General features: G+C 32.1%; 1 protein-coding gene across 1 annotated transcript in view; it reads right to left on the bottom strand.

The window, feature by feature from the left end:
• LOC129218887 (shootin-1-like) overlaps positions 1–18,845 on the bottom strand; it is a 140,643-nt gene that overhangs the window by 95,469 nt on the left and 26,329 nt on the right. Inside the window, exons 5-7 of the mRNA XM_054853208.1 lie at positions 18,061–18,205; positions 11,198–11,295; positions 1,176–1,239 (exon numbers count right to left, since the gene is read on the bottom strand). Of these exons, the coding sequence (XP_054709183.1) occupies positions 1,176–1,239; positions 11,198–11,295; positions 18,061–18,205 (307 nt within the window). The remainder of the gene's footprint in view (positions 1–1,175; positions 1,240–11,197; positions 11,296–18,060; positions 18,206–18,845) is intronic.

The raw sequence follows: 18,845 nt of genomic DNA, 5'->3' as shown, positions 1-18,845 counted from the left end.
CAAACGTCTCGAGATCTCGATTTGAAACGTCTCGAGATCTCGATTTAAAACATCTCGAAATCTCGATTTAAAAGACCTCGAGAAGTCAATCGCTCGAGTACTCAATTCAAAAGATCTCGAGAAGTCAATCGCTCGAGTACTCGATTCAAAAGATCTCGAGAAGTCAATCGCTCGAGTACTCGATTCAAAAGATCTCGAGAAGTCAATCGCTCGAGTACTCGATTCGGAAGATCTCGAGAAGTCAATCGCTCGAGTTCTCGATTTCAAAAGATCTCGATTATCAATCACTCGAGTGATCGACTTAAAAAGATCTCGATTATCAATCACTCGATTATCAGAAGTACTCGATTCCCGAGATCTCGATTATCAAAAGATCTCGATTATGCCCATCACTAATATATATATATATATATATATATATATATATATATATACACACACACACACATACACACACTACAATTTCAATTTTACTTTAGAAATTATTAAAACTTTTACTATTGAAGAATTGTACTAACTCTGCTTATTCAGCAGTGTTTCTTTTTATTGTAGTTATTTGGAGATCCTTTCTTAGAAAACAACCCAGGGTTTTCCTTCAACACCAGACACTAACAAAAACATCAAAATTCTTTAAATTTGAAAGTGACAAACTCTATATTTATATCTTTTTAAGAGTTAGAAGTATGAATTAAAGAAGCATTGCTTAAAATGCACAAATATGAGCACACATTTATTCTTTTGAGTTTCTAAAAAGACAAGGGATAGTTAAAATTAATATCCCTTTTTACAGCTGCTCATTTTAATACCCTAGCAGCACCCCTTCATTTAAGCAACCTGTTGTAACAAAAATCAATAGAATATGCAAATTTAATTGATTGTAAAGATTTTACAAGATATGTTTGTTAAAACTCTCCCAAAAACAAAAACTTGGTTATGGCTCTGATAGTATATAGTTAATGTGAGAACTTCAGTCATGTTATAAAATAAAATCCTTAACCAACTTACCTATCATATTTTCAAAAAAAATTTACTCTTGAACACCCATCTTGTTGAGTTAATATCGTTACAAAAAAGTTTTTACTGAGGCAAAAATTGAGCACACATCATAGGGTAAAGTTGACAAAAATAAAAAAATATTAGACATAAAAATATAAAACTCAAAGAAAAGAACACACCTTCTTTTGTCAATAATTGCAGCTTCTCTTTAGTAGCATTATGGTCGATCATTTCTTCCTCATACTAGAAAATAATAGAGTTCATTTAAACATCCATGTATATAAATACATGAACACAGTCGTCCGTCGCTACTTCGCGCTTAAGACTTTCGCGGCTTCACTACATCGCGTTTTTTTTTCAAATATAGTAAATTTTTATGCGCTCGTGTAAAATTTTTTCCACAAAAGAATAACAAAGTATATGTCTTTTAAGTGATATCAGCTTTTAAGTAAGGTCTGAGGGGCTAGTAGTACTAGTTGAGGGAGTGGAGGTATAAAATCGCAGAAGAAAGTGTAGGGAATCGCTATCCCATTTTAACCGTTAAGCACTAACTGCAAAGTATAAATCACTGTATTATTACTAGGGGATAAATACATCTGTAAATGGTGTTCAACAATGTACTAGCTTTTAAAGTTGTACACGTAAATGTAGAGCAAGACGGGGGCACCTACGGTCACTAACGGGCAATTGATTCTTCATCGAACAAGTTGAGGTTTTTTCATAGATTAGTAGTAGTGTATAAGAACTGTGTGTGTGTGTAGTTTATTTCCCAACAATTAACAATGCGATATCTATTACGTCTAACATATATAACTTCCTCATACTTTGTGCAATATATTAAGTAATACAAATGTAATGGTGGCTAAGGGTGCTGTTTCATGTCTGGGGGGCTCTAACTATGATCGCAGAAATTAAGTTTTCGCGGTCAAGTCTGGAACGAATTAACCGCAATAAACGAGGGTTGACTGTACACACTAAAGCAGAGTTTCCCAAACTATCCGCGGACCCCCAGGGATCTCTGAGTCTATGCCAAGGGGTCCGCGGTGCTATCCAGCTAAAACGTTATAGTTGAGATTAAAGGACGAGTAAGAATATTTTAATTGAAAAAGAAAGCACATTTATGAGGAATAGAAAAGTACTTGCTTAAGTACATGCAGGACGCAGCAGCCCCTCCCCCCTTGGAACTCTCAGAAGTAAACACACTACACATTAATTAATTTTGTGTAAAGGATGAAGTTCATTTTGTTACAACACTATATTTAGTAAAATGCTAAGATTGAGGCACATTTTACAACTGGGATATTATATTTCAATAGGGCAAATGCTATGGTTTGCAGTTGAGTTTTAATAATTATAGAGTATCACTGTTTTATAAATTTATTGCATAATATGCTTGCGTTTATTCTGCGCAGAATGTAATTTTTCCGGAGCGGGTCCGCGGAGGTCTGAAGTTTGGGAACCTCTGCACTATAGCATACAATCATTTCTTCGGTATACTAAAAAATAATCGAGTTCATTAAAACATCCACGTACATAATTATATGAGAACACACCATAGCTAGATAATGTAGACCGTGCAGATATATTAGCTGAAGATATCTGCCTCGCCTGATTAATTGTTAATTTAATGTTACATCTACTAGTTTTTTGGCACCATAACAAAGACAGAACTGCAGTCTCTGGATGAGATAATCGGGCTTTCTGGTAAATTGCATGTAGTTTTGTCTTAGCCCTTTAGGGGCGGTAACTTAATGCTAAATTAAATATTGATGTCTTCAAAATACATAGATAAATTAATGAAAAAAGTTTACCTTTTGCTTTCATGGATATGTGATTATAAACAAAAGGCACTGTCTTATAGTAAAAGTTTTGCCTACACATAACATATTGATTTTCATATCTGCAGATAGTTTCAAGTTATGTGAGCAGATACTTTACATTTTTATCTTATTGTGATACACACAAATGGTATATAACTAAAAAATTGCATAGCAACAGTCTCCAATTAGTACGAAAAGAAACTACTTAAGCAGGTCAAAAATTTATTTTCCGATATCTACAATATTTTTTTTCATATTTGGCAAAGTCTTTAAAATCTACAAAAAATACACTTTGACAAAAGGATATTTTTCATAACAATAATCAACACCAAGAAGTTAGTCCAAAGTTAAACAAATGCAATTTCCAATGTACTAATTAGAAAAACCCTTAAATGTGAGGATTTTCCCAGATTTACCTTTTATACATGGTGGCTTCCAATGTGTTCAAACATTTAATAATTTTCAGTGAAATATTGCTCAATCCATAAACTTAAGTTAATATTTTGGAACAGATGTTCAATAACAAAATCTATGATCCATTCTGAACAAAAATTTATAAAATATTTTAATAACCAAATAAAATTTAAAAATTAATAAAAAAGTATCAAGTGCTTTATCTCACAAAAGTTTCTGTACACTCCGAAAAAAAATTGCATATATGTAAATAATATATTTTTTAAAATTATTATTATTTTAATATTTAGTAAGATGTTCTCCAAGCATCCACACCAGCTTTTAAAAATTTTCAAATAGATTTCATTAGTTTTTTTGCACCACACCACTGGTTGATCATTATGCTGTCCTTACCAGGAAATATCACGAGTTCAGTAATCATGAAAAACGTTAAAAATGGTCGCATTCGAAAGAGTATCTTTAGAAAAAAATTTGACCCAAATACTGTGTGCCCTCGTCCTTTTGTTTTTGAGATATAAGGGGTCAAAGTCTGTCGAAATCTTACGAAAATTCGCCAAATTTAAAGACTTGGCAAGAAATGGAAAATACCACGTGATTTCATCGCCTGCGTCTAGCAAGACTCTCATTCCCATTTCTGGTCATCTGCAAAGCGCGTAAACGATGTTCCAAATTAATCTTTTACTTGTGTGTGTAAAATTAAAAAGTAACTATGAAGCCTGTGAAATGGAAACTAGAGAGCTTTATACAGAGGAGCTACAACTTTATAACGAAATTGAACGTAGGATTTAACTTTGTAATCGTGATAATAATGCATTTCAGAATTTAAGTGCATTTCAAGTGTGTTTTACTTAACTAATTTAAGTTTGTACTCTTGTTATGAAATGTGTTGTAAGTAATTAATAATTATGTACGAGAATTAATATGAATAAGTAAAAAAAAAACATGCTTATTAAAGCTTATATATTGAAAATAAAATGGATAGTTTTTGATGTTGAAAGAAAATGATCATGGATTGTCGTATCCCAGCTTTTATTTATTTTTTCAAAAGTTATTATCGTTCATGAAGTTTTATTGTCTGACCACTGTTAGCGAAAATGTTCAATTTTTAATTTAAAATCGAGAAAAATAATAATTAAAAAAAAAGAAAACAACGGATAGTAAATGTCAAAAATTTGCACAACAAAACTAACGATGTCGGAAATTACTTCATAACAGATTCTTATCAAAAATTTTATAGTCGACGTTCATTACGACAACCCCTGTAGTTCGAAAAAGTCTGTCACTGCAACTGAAAGTCGCTATAACGTAAATGCACATCATATTGCATGTTATTTAGTCATTTTTAAAAAATACCTAAGTCACTTTTACCAATTATGTTTCACGTTAAAAGGGAATTCAAATACGATCAAAATAAAAATTAATACAGTTTTTTTTTAATTTTATTTGACTTGTTAGAGGGCTTACACATAACTTGAAAACGAAACACATGACGAAAAACACACTGGAAATAACTGACAGAAATCGTTTTTTTTTTTTTTTAATTTGAGAACATGGTTTAAAATCTTTAAAAATGTCATTTTCTTCGTATTTAGATACTGTTAAGGACTTCAGACTTACGACTTTTCAAAAAAAAAAAAAAAGACTTTAAAGTGTGTTTACCGTTTCTCTATGGTTATCATATTTTTTTCAAAACAGTTTCATCATCGAATAAACTCTTTCAGTGGAAATATTTCACCCGCAGAAGCATAAAAGTTTTAAACATCATTTTTTTAAACAGACAGTCTTAAGAATAACAAAAAAGTTTAAACTTTGAACTGTATATTCAAATGTATTCAGTTAATATGTTCTATTGGATGCTAAAATATCATTACATCTGTGGAATTTTAAACGAGATTTTGTGCTCGAACCCTATGACAGATCGGTCGCAGTAATAGGAGGTCGTTCTTGTTGACTGCAGTTAGGAGCGCACTGATGGGAGGTCAGTGTGACCTCCCAAAAATTTTCCTCATTCGACAAAGTTCGTCTGACAGTTCGGCAAATTAGAGGACATAATTACAATTTTTTAACTCCCGAAAGTCACTTTTCATACATTATTATTTGCGCATACTCGTATTTTATCGCTCGGCAAAATTTGAATTTTCTTTCGGTAAATTGAGAATTTTTGCTTTCCCAAAAGTTTAAGCTCGGGGAACCTCTCACTGCAGTATATTTTAATTTGCCCCGCGCCATGGTAGTCACCCCGAGTAAAGAATTAATGCGATATTTCTCACGCGCTTTGGTGGTGACCAAATATGGAAGTGAAATGTCTTGTCAGATGCAGATGTTAAATTCGCGCCGTACTTTCCATTTCTGAACAAAACTCGCTAAATTTGGCGACTTTACTAAAAATTTCGGCAATTTTTAAGACTTCATATTTCGATAACGTGGTCACGAGGGCACGTAGTTTCAGTGCAATAAACATGTTTTCCAATGCTCTTTCGAATGCCACCAATTTGGAATTTTTTTGAATTTCCTTGATCGTGATGTTTCCTGGTTAGTAGGGGTGCACTGGATACCCGATAGCTATCCGGTATCCAGCCTATCCAGCTCATTTTTCTACTGTCTGGTATCCGGCCTATCCAGTTCATTTTTCTACTATCCAGTATCCGGCAATATCAGATCCAGCAGCTCCTGCCCGGACAGAATATCCGGTACTGTTGGGGTGGTTATCCGATGTTGATGAGGGGGTTATCCGGTGTATATAAATGGGGTTTAATTAGAAATTTTCAATTTTTGTTAAACCTTTTGGATTATTGTAATAACTTTTCATGTTTCCTTCATTAATTTCTGCTTTCAAAGCAAAATTAAAATATCCATCAATCCTAAGAATTCCAGCAAAGTGGTAGCTACCAGTTTTTTGGCACTCTAAAATTCAATGAGATGACATACGTCTCCAGCTTGGTTATTCACTATTCCAGACTGATGAGTTCATAACAAGGACAAAACTGCACTCGCTGTGCATGATAACTAGTTTGTCAGTATATTGTATGTATTTCTGGCTTATATCTGGCTGTGAGGTGATAACTTACGGTTTAACATTACCAATGTTTGCTTTTCACAGAAAAACTACCAACCACATCTTTGAGGGTCATGGATCTGGAGAAAATTATGAATATTAGTGAATTTGCCTTAGTTATAAGCCCAGATAGAGTGATTGTTTGCATAGGTCCTAGTTCAGATGCAATGGGGGTCCAAAGTAGCTAGTTTGGCTCCTGAAACACAATGGAATTTCCTATGGAATAATTTTTTTTTTTAAACCACTAGTAAACATTAAATTCAATACACTCAAAAAATTTTTTGTGCAGTAAATATTGATTGCATGAAAACAATTCTAATGAAAAAAATTGTCCGCAACTTCATGAGTAGCTGTTAAAAGTTTTTGCAACGAAAATTACTGCTAAATTGCACAAAAAGACCGCACAAAAATAAGGTTTAAGTGTAAAGTTATGTTTTGTTTTGTAATTTTTTGCTTCAAAATATTAAAAATGAATTTTTAAATTTCTGAATGTATTAAATGTGTTTTTCATGAGCCCTTTTCAAGTTCACCCCTCGAAATTTGTTAGTCCATTACTTTATATTTGGAATACAATTTTTCAGTGCTGACTGTACTATGTATAATTTTAACCGCCATTTTTAATTGTAGTTAGAATAAGTGTTTTAAATAACAATTAATTTTGTACTGCATGAGTGTTTATTTTTTTGTCATGAAACTGTGATTCAAATATATTAACTTCCAAATTAAAATCAGTATTCAGTTTAAATGCACGATTGAATTATTAACAAATAGCATTCCACCATATTTATTCAAATGCACACAATTATCACACAGCGCCATGTAATTGCAAAAAAACCTTATTTCAAAGGACTTCATTGCACTTTTAGAGCAAAACTGACAACTTTAGAGCCTCATTGCAGTCAAACTGAGGTCCATGCAGTCAAATCGCTTCACTTGGGTTCACATCTACTGGGGATGGACCAAAATATCTGGAATTTTGTCCAGATCTGAGATCTTTAAGGTTATGGCGTGCCAAGACTTACAACCAATTTCAAGCATTAGGTTAAAATCGACAGTGAATAGTGCAGTTAGGAATAATAACTTCAAAGCATTGCTTCATTTTCTTTTTTTCATTTTGATTTGTTTAGCATGGAGATAAAACTTTCCAGAAATTTTGAGATGGTAGAAAAATCTCCCCCCCCCCCTGAGAAAATTGATTTTGTTACAAACAAAAAATGCTGTTTTTTAATACTCATGTTTTCTTAAAAGGCATGAAATGTTAACTATTTTAAAATGCATGTAGTCTGTATTTTTAATTTATAAGTTTCCTGATAGAGGTATATATTCAACATTTGCTGTTAAAAAGATATTATTTTTGCTTCATAAATCTCAATATCTTTCCTCACTCAACATAGCAAAAAATATCCAAATTAGTCAAATCATTATTAAACAATTAGTTTGGGACAAGATGGGACTTATCAATCTGTTGGATAGTAATTTTCAGGATTTTTTAAAATAAATAAATTTAAATATTTGAACAGGAAATTGTCCCCCTCCATCTCTTTTAGCATTAGATGTATTTATGCAAATGTGACTATATGTATACATACATATTAAATTGACTACAATAAACTAAATAATTTCTTGTAATGACATTATTGATATGAGTGTGTCCTGCATATTTATAGCTAGTCTTGTTTTAAGAGAAAGTAACTAATTCTTTATTTACAGAGACATTAAAATCTTACAGCTTCCTGCATTTAACAAAGTGATTTCATGTAGGAAACTGACAGAAAAAAAAATATACAAAGAAAAAAAGCATTAGGATGGGTGAAAATAAATCACTTTTCAGGGGGAAAAACAAACAAAAATAATGCTTCACATGTTAATTTGCATATTTAAAGACTGTACCTGGATATTTTTGAATTAAAGTAAAATTTTTAATTCATTTTTTAAGTTTTAATTTATATTTAATTAATTATAACTTAATAATAACATTTTTAAAAAAAGTAATGTGTTAACATAGCTCTGAAAAATATATTTAAGATGCTAACTTGCACCTTTTAAGACTAAGGCATCTGTATCTTTTGGAATTTATGTTTGTTAATTTGCTTCTTTTAAGAATGCATACCTTTATTTGTTGAAGCCAAAGTAAAGTTTTAAGACGGTTATTAAGGTACAAATTTATTAGTGTGTTTTTTTTTCTAAAAAGTGGACCTGTTTAGCAAAACTTTTAATGACATATTTAAACTGTTAATTTTATGAATGTCTGCCTCTATTTTTTGGACTTAAAAAATCAACTTAAAATATTACTTTTATTTGTTAATTTCTTTTTATAAAGTGAATGTGCTTAGCTTAAGTCTTAATAACACATTTAAGGTGTAAATTTGCACCTTTAAAGAGAAGGTAACTTTATTTTCTGGAATTAAAATAAAATTCTAAGTTTTCTGTGAAAGTAAATTAGTTTGTTTTAAAAAAGTAAAGGTGTTTGGCATAACCCTTGATAATATATTTAAGATATTAATTATCTTTTAAGACCTGAATTTTTTGGAATTTATATTTAAGGTTAATATGCTTCTTTTAAGAATTTTCATCCTTATTTTCTGGAATCAAAGTGAAGTTTTAAAATGTTTATCAAGGTTCAAAATTTTGTTTTTAAAAAAGTCAACTTGTTTAGCATAACTCTAAATGGTATATTTGGGTGTTAATTTGAACCTTTTAAGATTTGTGTATCTGCATTGTTCTGGAATTAAATAAAATTTTTAAGTCAATGATTTAAGTATGAGTTTACTAATTTGTTTAAAAAAGGAAAAGTGTTTAGCATAACTCTTAATAATATGTTTCAGATGTTATTTCACATCTTTTTAGAATGCATACCCATATTTTTTGGAGCAAAAGTAAAATATTAAGTTGATTGCTTAAGTTGTAAGCTTATGAAATGTGTTTAAGAAATGAACTTGTTTAAAATATAGTTTTCAATAATATATTTAAGACGTTAATTCGCTTCTTTTAAGAATGTGTGCCTCTATTTTTTGGAAGTAAAGTAACATTTAAAGTTTATTATATAAGTATAAATTTGTTAATTTGTTTTTTAGAAAGTGAATGTGCTTAGCAAAAATCTCAATAATAATTTAATTATGTTAATTTGCACCTTTAAAGAATGAAAAAAGTGACGATGGCGTGTGTTTTAGTATTTTCCTTTTCTACTTGAATGTTAGAAAATTTTTACATGTGTACTGTTCTTAATAAAAAAAATCTCAAAGCAAAATTTTGTTTATATCATTACAAAACTGGAAACAAGAAAATGTAACTTTCTTGTTTCCAGTGACACAAGGTGTTCAGTTCCAGTGTAACAAGGAAATGAAACTTTATTAACGAAGTTAATTTGTTTCTACTATTTTTTTCCTACGTCATGCAAGTCTAATTACAATTATGACTTATTGTAAAGTAATAACTAATAATATATTTTTAAAGAAATGATGTGTGAAACAAGTTCGATTCATTATTTTGATGCAGTATTACATAAAAGTATGCGAACAAGCAATGTAACTAAAAGCAACTATAAAGCCGGATATCTGCAGGATATCCGATCTGAATCCGGCAAATGAAGAGACGCAGGATATCCGGAATCTGGTAAAATCACTATCCGGTTCATTCCTAGTCCTTAGTTTACTTCTCGTTTAAAAGTCCTGTGTTCGTTCTATAACCTCCAGTTCTATAAAATATGCTTCATTGGGTTTAAATTGGGTTTGGGGCTGATTGAGGAGGTATTTCTAAAACTTCTCGACTACTTTACAGACATCAGTCGAGTAAGCCATAAGCTTCTTATCGTTATCTTGGTAAAAAAGGCAAAGTTGTTTCCAATATGCTAGTCCTGATGCTGACATGCACCCCACACAAGAACATCTCCACCGCTAGGCTTAACTCTTCCAACTAAGTTCTTGGAATTATATTCCTCACTAATTCTTCTCCTTGCAATTAAACATCTCATTGGAACCAAAAATCTTAATTTTAGTTTCATCAGCATAAATAAAACATTATTCCAATACATTTTGGGCTTATTCATCATTTATTTTGAGAAGGAAAGAGTAAGCTTTTTATTTTTCACGCTAAATTTTGAGGGCCCTTGTATTCTGAGAACTTGACGAGCAGTTTCAGGAGAAATTGAAACAAAAAATGTTTCAAAATTCTGCAAAAATTTTTACAGCACTCAAATGTAGTTGATTCATTTTTCGGATTATAAATCTCTTACCACATTTTGTTGACTTTGCTGGTTGACCCTTTCTTACTTTGGTTAGGATCTGATTTTTTTTTCTTTAAAGCATTTTAATACATACTACAATGCAGAATGGTGTAATTTAACTAACTTAGCAATATTTTGAACCGATTTACCTCTACTATGATGAAAAATGACATTTGTCAATTTGCCTCAGACATGGACGTTCGGGATGTGGGGCAAAAGTGACTTCATAACCAACCATAAACCTTCTACCAGGAAGGCATACCGAAGCTTCTGGATCTCTGGACCAAGTGCATTGCTAAAGGTGGACACTATATCAAAAAAAATGTATCTCTTGTACACCTATCTTAGTTTAATAAAGTTGTAGAATGAAAAGTGCAAGTAATTTTTGAATTTCCCTCGTATATATATATATATATATATATATATATATATATATATATATATATATATATATATATATATATATATATACATCCAAAGGAAATCTATTCTCTAAGCTGTTAGGCATTAAATTTCTGAACTCCTGGCAAAGAGATAGTCCTTATCTGAAGCCCTTGTTCAATGAAAAATTATATTTGTTGAAAACAAAATTAGAAAATATACATTTAAGGTCTAAATTATATAAATCAATAAAACATTCACTTTAGAAACATTGCTTTTCATATTGTAATCTGAAAATGGAAAACTTACCAATTTCTTAGCTATTTCAAAATCTTCTTTCAAGCTCTTTTGTTTTTCTGATTCACGATGCATCTGTGTTTTCAAACTTGCCACTTGACTTCGCAATTCTGAGGGATAAAAAGTCACATAAAGAATTCTCTCATGGTAATAAATTTGCTATGGTTGCTAGATCACCTTTATTGAAAGAAAAGGATTAACACTACTAACTTAGAATGCTTGTAATATTTAAACTCTGGAGAGGTTTATGTTTTCCATGCTGCTATGTAAAAGTCTTACCAGCATTTCATTTTGGTTTAACTTTTTAAATACCATATGCATGCAAGCACAAATATATTTATACTACATACATATAAGTAGAAAAAAAAGGAGAAAAGGAGACTGTGAAGAAAACAACAATTCAGATACAAAACACTTTATTTTATCACATAATGCATTCAATGGTACTTTCATTTCTTTCTATCACATATCCAAAGCATGTTATAGTTAGCAAAGCTTTAGGGATTTAACCCCTTTCACTGGGGGGAAAAAACAATGCACTTTTATTACTTCTGGTGGTAACTTCAGAGTTACTTTGAACTCATACTCAATATCAAGTGAACCGACCTTCCCACATACATTTCATCCCCAATCCCTTTCTGTAAGCTTAAAGCCTCAAATTGTGGCAAGGATGCAAAATGTGGAAGCTGACTACCTAGGAAAGAATTCAAAATGCAATTAATTACATTAGTCTTGAAAATCCAAGGTAATTGGGGCTTACGCTATTTTGGACTACTAAAAACTCAAACTATCCCAAAATTTCTTAGCGATTTAAATTTTACCCTGCTCCGACTATATAAGAGCACACCCATTAAAGGTCTTTGTCCAAAGGAAAAGAAGTATTGTCGTCACAAAAAATTTATCACTCAAATTTCAATATATTGCACCCCAGCAAGGAAAGTGATGCAAGTTTTAAAAAAAAGCTTTGGAATAAATAAAGGTTTACGCAATAGTAGTTTCAAGCAATGTAGTCTTAAATATTACAATATGCAAAATATATACATAATATATACATTGTGATGTTTACTGTTTGGTTCTCAGATTCCCAGGTTGAGAACAGTCTTCCATCCCGTCAGTGGATCGACAAAATGTGTGTAATCCCAAGCGTGCTTGAGAACTAAATCCTGGAGTTTCCATGTTTGGCGGACAACCAAACCAGAACTTTTGACTTGCACTGCAGAGCCTTTGGTCAATAAAACTAAAATGGGCACAGTAGGACTTGGTCTCCACGAGCTGATACGCCACTAAGTTTAGTTCGTACATATTTGTGTGTGAAAACTTCTATACCATTTTGTGTACTCCTGAATCTATTTCAAAAAGTTCTATTGTGAAATCTGTACGTATGCGTGTGCAAATATGCATATTGCATAACACAGAACTAGTTAGTAGCAGAAGTTAAAATTTCATATATATACAACAGATAAGGCATCAAGTTGCGCCCCCCCCCTTTTTGATTGCAATCAGATGTTCCAAAAGAGCTGCATTTGTGTTCTTAGTTTAAAACAATAATAATTTCTTTATTTCTTGCATCAAGTAATTGTTGTACTCTAATCATATATTCAAATAGATAAATCATTTCTGCATAGCGATACAATCTCGAAAGGCCAAGGCCACTCTGACGTCATACTTATCCTTCCCACAATTCCCTTCTTCCCCCTTCAATAGTTTGTTCTTTGTTCTCTTGATGTAGTGTGTGTGTGTATCTGTTTTGTGCCGTATGGAATATATTTTATAACATGTGTACATTTAGTTTTTAGTCATTCCTAATTAAATCTTTACGTGTTGTTCGTCTACTCGTCTATTGACTGTTCTTCATGCATTCAGAAAACTCAACTATCACACCGCTGCCTATCGAGATAAGAAAAGGTAAGCCAACCTTTCCTTTCAACATTGATTATGAGACTGAAATTCTCTAACAGTGTATATGTTGAAGTTCTGAACAAAGTTAGGACTGTATATATAATTTTCTATTGAACTGCGTTTAATAAGAAAAAACTAAATATGGCTCAAGCAAATTTTAAAGATTCCACTCAAATAACGAAACTGAATTCCGACAACTATGCCACTTGGAAATTCAAGATTCAAATGCTCTTAATGTGTGACGGGCTGGATGATCTTCTTGATACGCCCCCGCCCGCTGAACCTAATGCGGAATTTTCAAAGAAAGATAAACAAGCGCGAGCTATAATTAATTTATGTATAGACGACTCACAAATTATTCACGTAAAAGATGAAACAACAACTGCCGGCACATGGCAAAAATTAAAAACGATACACGAACGATCCAATTTAAGCAGTAAACTATATCTGTTGCGAAAATTATATTCTATAAAGATGCCTGAACATGCTGATATGATCGAACACATAACTCACATGACAGATTTAGTCGAAAGACTAAAAGCTATCAGTGAAAATATCCCAGATCAACATGTAGCAGCTCTTTTATTAGTTTCGATTCCCGAATCTTACAACAATCTCATCACTGCTTTAGAAGCAAGAGATGAAGCACTTATAACATCGGATTTAGTAAAAACGAAACTAACAGATGAATATAATCGAAGAATAGAGCAACAAGCGGATAGAAATCCTAACACTTCAACTGCTTTCAAAACTGCAATTAATGCAAGAAATTATAAGAATTCGAATACATTATGTAGCTTTTGCAAGCGGTACGGTCACACACGCGATCGATGTTTTAAATTGCAAAACAAAAATAAAGCCGATTCCAATAATAAGAAATCGGAATTTCATGGAACCAAAAATGGCGGAAAACCTGCTCGACGTTGCATGATCGCCGACTCGACAAAATCTCGTAAATCACACGAAGATCTTTCCTCCCCTCCCGCGGCGCCAGTTGATCAAAACGTCTCAAGGTTAACCGAAAGAAACTTTATTGCGAATCCGATTCATTTTTCGAACAAAAAACAAATGAAATTTTTCTTTATTTGGATTCTGGATCTAGCTCCCATATGTTTTCTGACGAGGTGTTATTTTCGGAATTAAAGTATAACAAATCCTTAGCTGATATAGTTTTAGCGGATGGAAGAATTTTGAAGTCAAAGGAGATTGGAACTGTAAATCTTAATTTGAATGATGAATACAGTCTGCAAAATATCAGTTTGACCAATGTTTATTTTGTTCCAGAATTAAAAATAATTTAATATCCGTGAAGAAGATAACAAGCAAGGGATTCTCTGTACTTTTCGAAAAAGAACATTGTTTCGTGAAAAAGAATAATGAGATAATTATGCATGCACATTCCGATAATGACAGTTTATACAAAATTGTTTTAAATAGACACTCAGAAAACGCTAATATTGCAGTTGAATGTTAAAATAAAAACTGTATCCGAATAAGGCATTCAAGATTAGGTCATAGGAGTTACGACGCTATCAAGCAACTCGTACGCGAAGATCTTGCTGATGGAATTAAATTGGATAATTGTTGTCATAGTAACAATTGTCCAGAATGTATTAAAAATAAAATGCAGCAACTTCCATATCCAAAAGTACACCGTCATATATTTACTTGCTAAAAAGAGGGAAGTTCTTTGTGAATTAAAGGACTATGTAGGCATGACAAAAAAATAAATTTGGAAGAACTATACAAACTCTCCGAACTGATAACGGCGGCGAATACATAAATAGTGAAATGGAAGATTTTTTATCTAGTAATGGTATCAAACATCAACTCAGCGTTCCGTTTTCACCAGCTCAAAACGGAGTAAGTGAGCGAAAGACCAGAAGTCTTACAGAGATGACTAGATGCCTGCTGTCCCAGTGCAAACTACCAAATCAATTTTGGGGTGAAGCTATTATTACTGCAAATTACATTCAGAACAGACTTCCAACTAGAGCTTGAGAGAAGACGCCATATGAACTTTGGAGCGGAAGGCCTAATTTAGCTCATATGAAACAATTCGGTTGCACAGCCTATGCTTACGTACATAAGGAAAACAGAAGAAAGTTGGATGAGAAAGCTATTGAAGGAACTTTCGTTGGTTATGATCAACGTTCTAAAGGATACAGAATATACACCGGTGGAAATCGTACAATTATCAGTAGAAGCGTATAATTTATCGAAGATTGCTCGATAACTGATAGCGTTGAACTTTCATCTCCTCCACCAGTCGAAGATTCACTCGAAGATGAAGAGTATGATGATAAATCTGTCGATGAATCCGAATTGACATCTGAAGAGCAAATACCCGAAGAGAAGCCTAGACGATCAAAAAGAAAAACCAAAGGGAAACCACCAGATCGCTTAGGATTTCTTGCCGATGAAATTGCAAATGTTCCTGAAAATTTCGAAGATGTAGTTAAAATGAATCCAGCAGAAAAAGAAAATTGGCTTCAAGCAATAAATGAAGAAATCGAATCCTTGTCCCGGAATAAAACTTGGGAGTTGGTTGATCTTCCACCTGGAAAGAAAGCCATTGGAAATCGATGGGTATTTAAGCTGAAGAAGAATGAAAACGGAACAGTAACACGTTGCAAAGCGAGCCTTGTTGTAAAAGGTTATAGTGAAAAATTTGGAATTGATTATGAACACACTTTTGCCCCAACAGTGAAATATACAACAATCAGAACCTTTCTAGCAGTCGCAGCATACGAAAAAATGCAAGTGAGACACGCTGACGTTACCACTGCATTCCTTCATGGCGATTTAGAAGAAGACTTGTACATGAAACAACCAGAAGGTTATGTCAATCCAAAGCATAAGGATAAGGTTTGCAAATTGAAGAAAGCAATATATGGATTGAAACAAGCAGCTAGAGCTTGGAATAAAAGAATTGAAGAAATTCTAAAGAATGAAGATTTTTCTCAAAGTACTGCAGATCCATGTCTATTTCTGAAAAATGATGGAAACGACAGAATAATGATCATAATCTATATTGACGATATACTTATAGCATGTAAAAATGAAGATAAAATTGCGAAATTAATCAAACAACTGAACAAATTCTTCGAACTGAAAGATTTAGGAGAAGTAAGAAATTACTTGGGAATCAACATTGAACGAGATGGAGACAAATTTCTACTAAACCAAAAATCAAAAATTGAAAAATTGAAATAGAAATTTAGTCCAGATATCAAAAAGCCTTCTTATACACCAATGGACACATCTTATCCAAAAGAAGAGGATTCCTCTCTCCCACAAGTTGACAACACGCAATACAGGCAAGCAATTGGAGCCTTACTTTATATAGCTACAGTAACCAGACCGGACATTACCTTCACTGTGAACATATTAAGCAGGAAGAATGAATCTCCCAATGAAAAGGATTGGAAAGCAGTTCTAAGAGTCATTGAATATTTGGACTCAACGAAGGACATTTATTTACAAATTGACTCTAGCAGCCCACCAACTCTTACCTGTTACACAGATGCTGATTTCGCATCTGACCTTGCCACTAGAAAATCCACAGGGGGTACAGTATTTTTCTTAGGGAACAATCCTCTATTTTGGTCCACTAAGAGACAAAATTGTGTTTCATTATCTTCAACCGAGTCTGAGCTCATTTCTGCAGCCACTGCTGCTCAAGAGCTGAAATGGATATTAGATCTACTTAAAGATTTCGGTCTAATTCAAAAATTGCCTGTTAAAATGTTTGAGGATAACAAATCAACAATTTCATTAATTCAACATGGGAAAATGAATACTAGGTTAAAGCATCTTAATGTAAAATATTTCTTTTTGAGGGAAATGGAAGAAAATAAAATAATTAAGATAACCTATTGTAACACTAACTGTATGATTGCAGATATTTTTACTAAACCTTTGCCTAAGCCCAAGTTCATTGACTTTAGAAATAAGTTAAATTTAGTTTAAGTTTTGTAAGTTGAATATACGATTAAGGAAGGAAATGTTGTACTCTAATCATATATTCAAATAGATAAATCATTTCTGCATAGCGATACAATCTCGAAAGGCCAAGGCCACTCTGACGTCATACTTATCCTTCCCACAATTCCCTTCTTCCCCCTTCAATAGTTTGTTCTTTGTTCTCTTGATATAGTGTGTGTGTATCTGTTTTGTGCCGTATGGAATATATTTTATAACATGTGTACATTTAGTTTTTAGTCATTCCTAATTAAATCTTTACGTGTTGTTCGTCTACTCGTCTATTGACTGTTCTTCATGCGTTCAGAAAACTCAACTATCACACCGCTGCCTATCGAGATAAGAAAAGGTAAGCCAACCTTTCCTTACAACAGTAATTATCACCAAGATATATCTGAATCTATCTCTAGTTCTCTAGTAAACAAAGAACATTTCTTGCCTGTTAGGGCGTGTCGTACTAATACTTATACGTCTTAATACTTTTTATTACTTTGTTAAATGTAAGTTAGCAAGCTTTGCAAAAGTGAAAGACTTTGATGTTTAGATTTGAATGCTAAAAACATTTTAAGCTTTTCAAAATATATTTAGAAATAGAAATGAAGCGTCTTGAATTGCACGTAACATCAGGCTTTCCAGACTCAACTATATTACGTACAAAGCTGAAATATCCAATACATTTTTTTTATGCAGCCAAATATTTGTCCACTTCAATGAAATAAAAAAACAACATGAAAAGTCATTACAGAGTTTGGGGTAGGGTATAGAATAGGGTAGAATATAAAAAGCTGGCACATTCAAATAAGAAACGAAAGACACAAGGAGTCAAGTGGTGATACTATATTGTGCAATCGCAAAATAATCAAAAAATAATGCAATTTTAAAGATTTTATCACCAAAATAAATAAAAAGTTTTTTTTTTTTGATAAAGTAATAACAAATTATATAGCGAATAATGTTTAAATAAGAATGAAGAATGATTTACTTAGATTTACCTGAGGTAACATTGTGCAATATTTCTATTTCAGAAAGATTTTTCTCCGAATCTTTATCAGAATCTGCTATCTCTGGCTCTAAACTACCAGATCGATCTTGTAGTATAATGACATTTTTCTTCAACATTTGATTTTCTTGAAAGTACTAAATGATATTTAAAATTAAAAGGTTAATAAAAGGTATTTTCTTTCCCTTTTACAAAATGAATAGCATAAAAAATTTATAATTTTAAACATTTTGATGGTATAAGGGAAAAAAATTGAAAATATGTAAACATAATGAATTTACAATTTCTAGATTCTGTCCATGATTCAGAACTTTAACTGTTATGATAAAATAAAGTTACATAAAAAGCATAAGTATATATATATATATATATATATATATATATATATATATATATATATATATATATATATGTTTGTATACAATGTCTGTTAGAAAAATGTTTTTCCTTTTGCTGAAGAATAAAAAACTGCCATACGTAAAGCACATCAGAAACCTAATCACCCTCAAAGTTCTCTCTTTAGCACTCCACACATTTTCCCCAGGTGTGCTGCCATTATTGTCCTGAGAAGTTTCTTTCAGAATGGAGTTTAGCTTGGCTTTGTACTTTGCTCAATATGTTTTGTGTTACATACTAATAAGAAAATAAAAAGAAGAATCGCAAATCAAAAGTGGAGAAAGATTGCTGCCGATTACAGCAAAACGCTAATATGTATGACATGTGGCATCAAAGAAATGCTAAAATGAGTTGAAAGTACTTTGTTTTTAACAAATAGTA

Source organism: Uloborus diversus, chromosome 3 (genome assembly GCF_026930045.1).
Source record: "Uloborus diversus isolate 005 chromosome 3, Udiv.v.3.1, whole genome shotgun sequence".
NCBI lineage: Eukaryota > Metazoa > Arthropoda > Arachnida > Araneae > Uloboridae > Uloborus > Uloborus diversus.
Note: the sequence above shows the minus strand (reverse complement) of the source record. Positions and strands in the feature narration are given on the sequence as shown.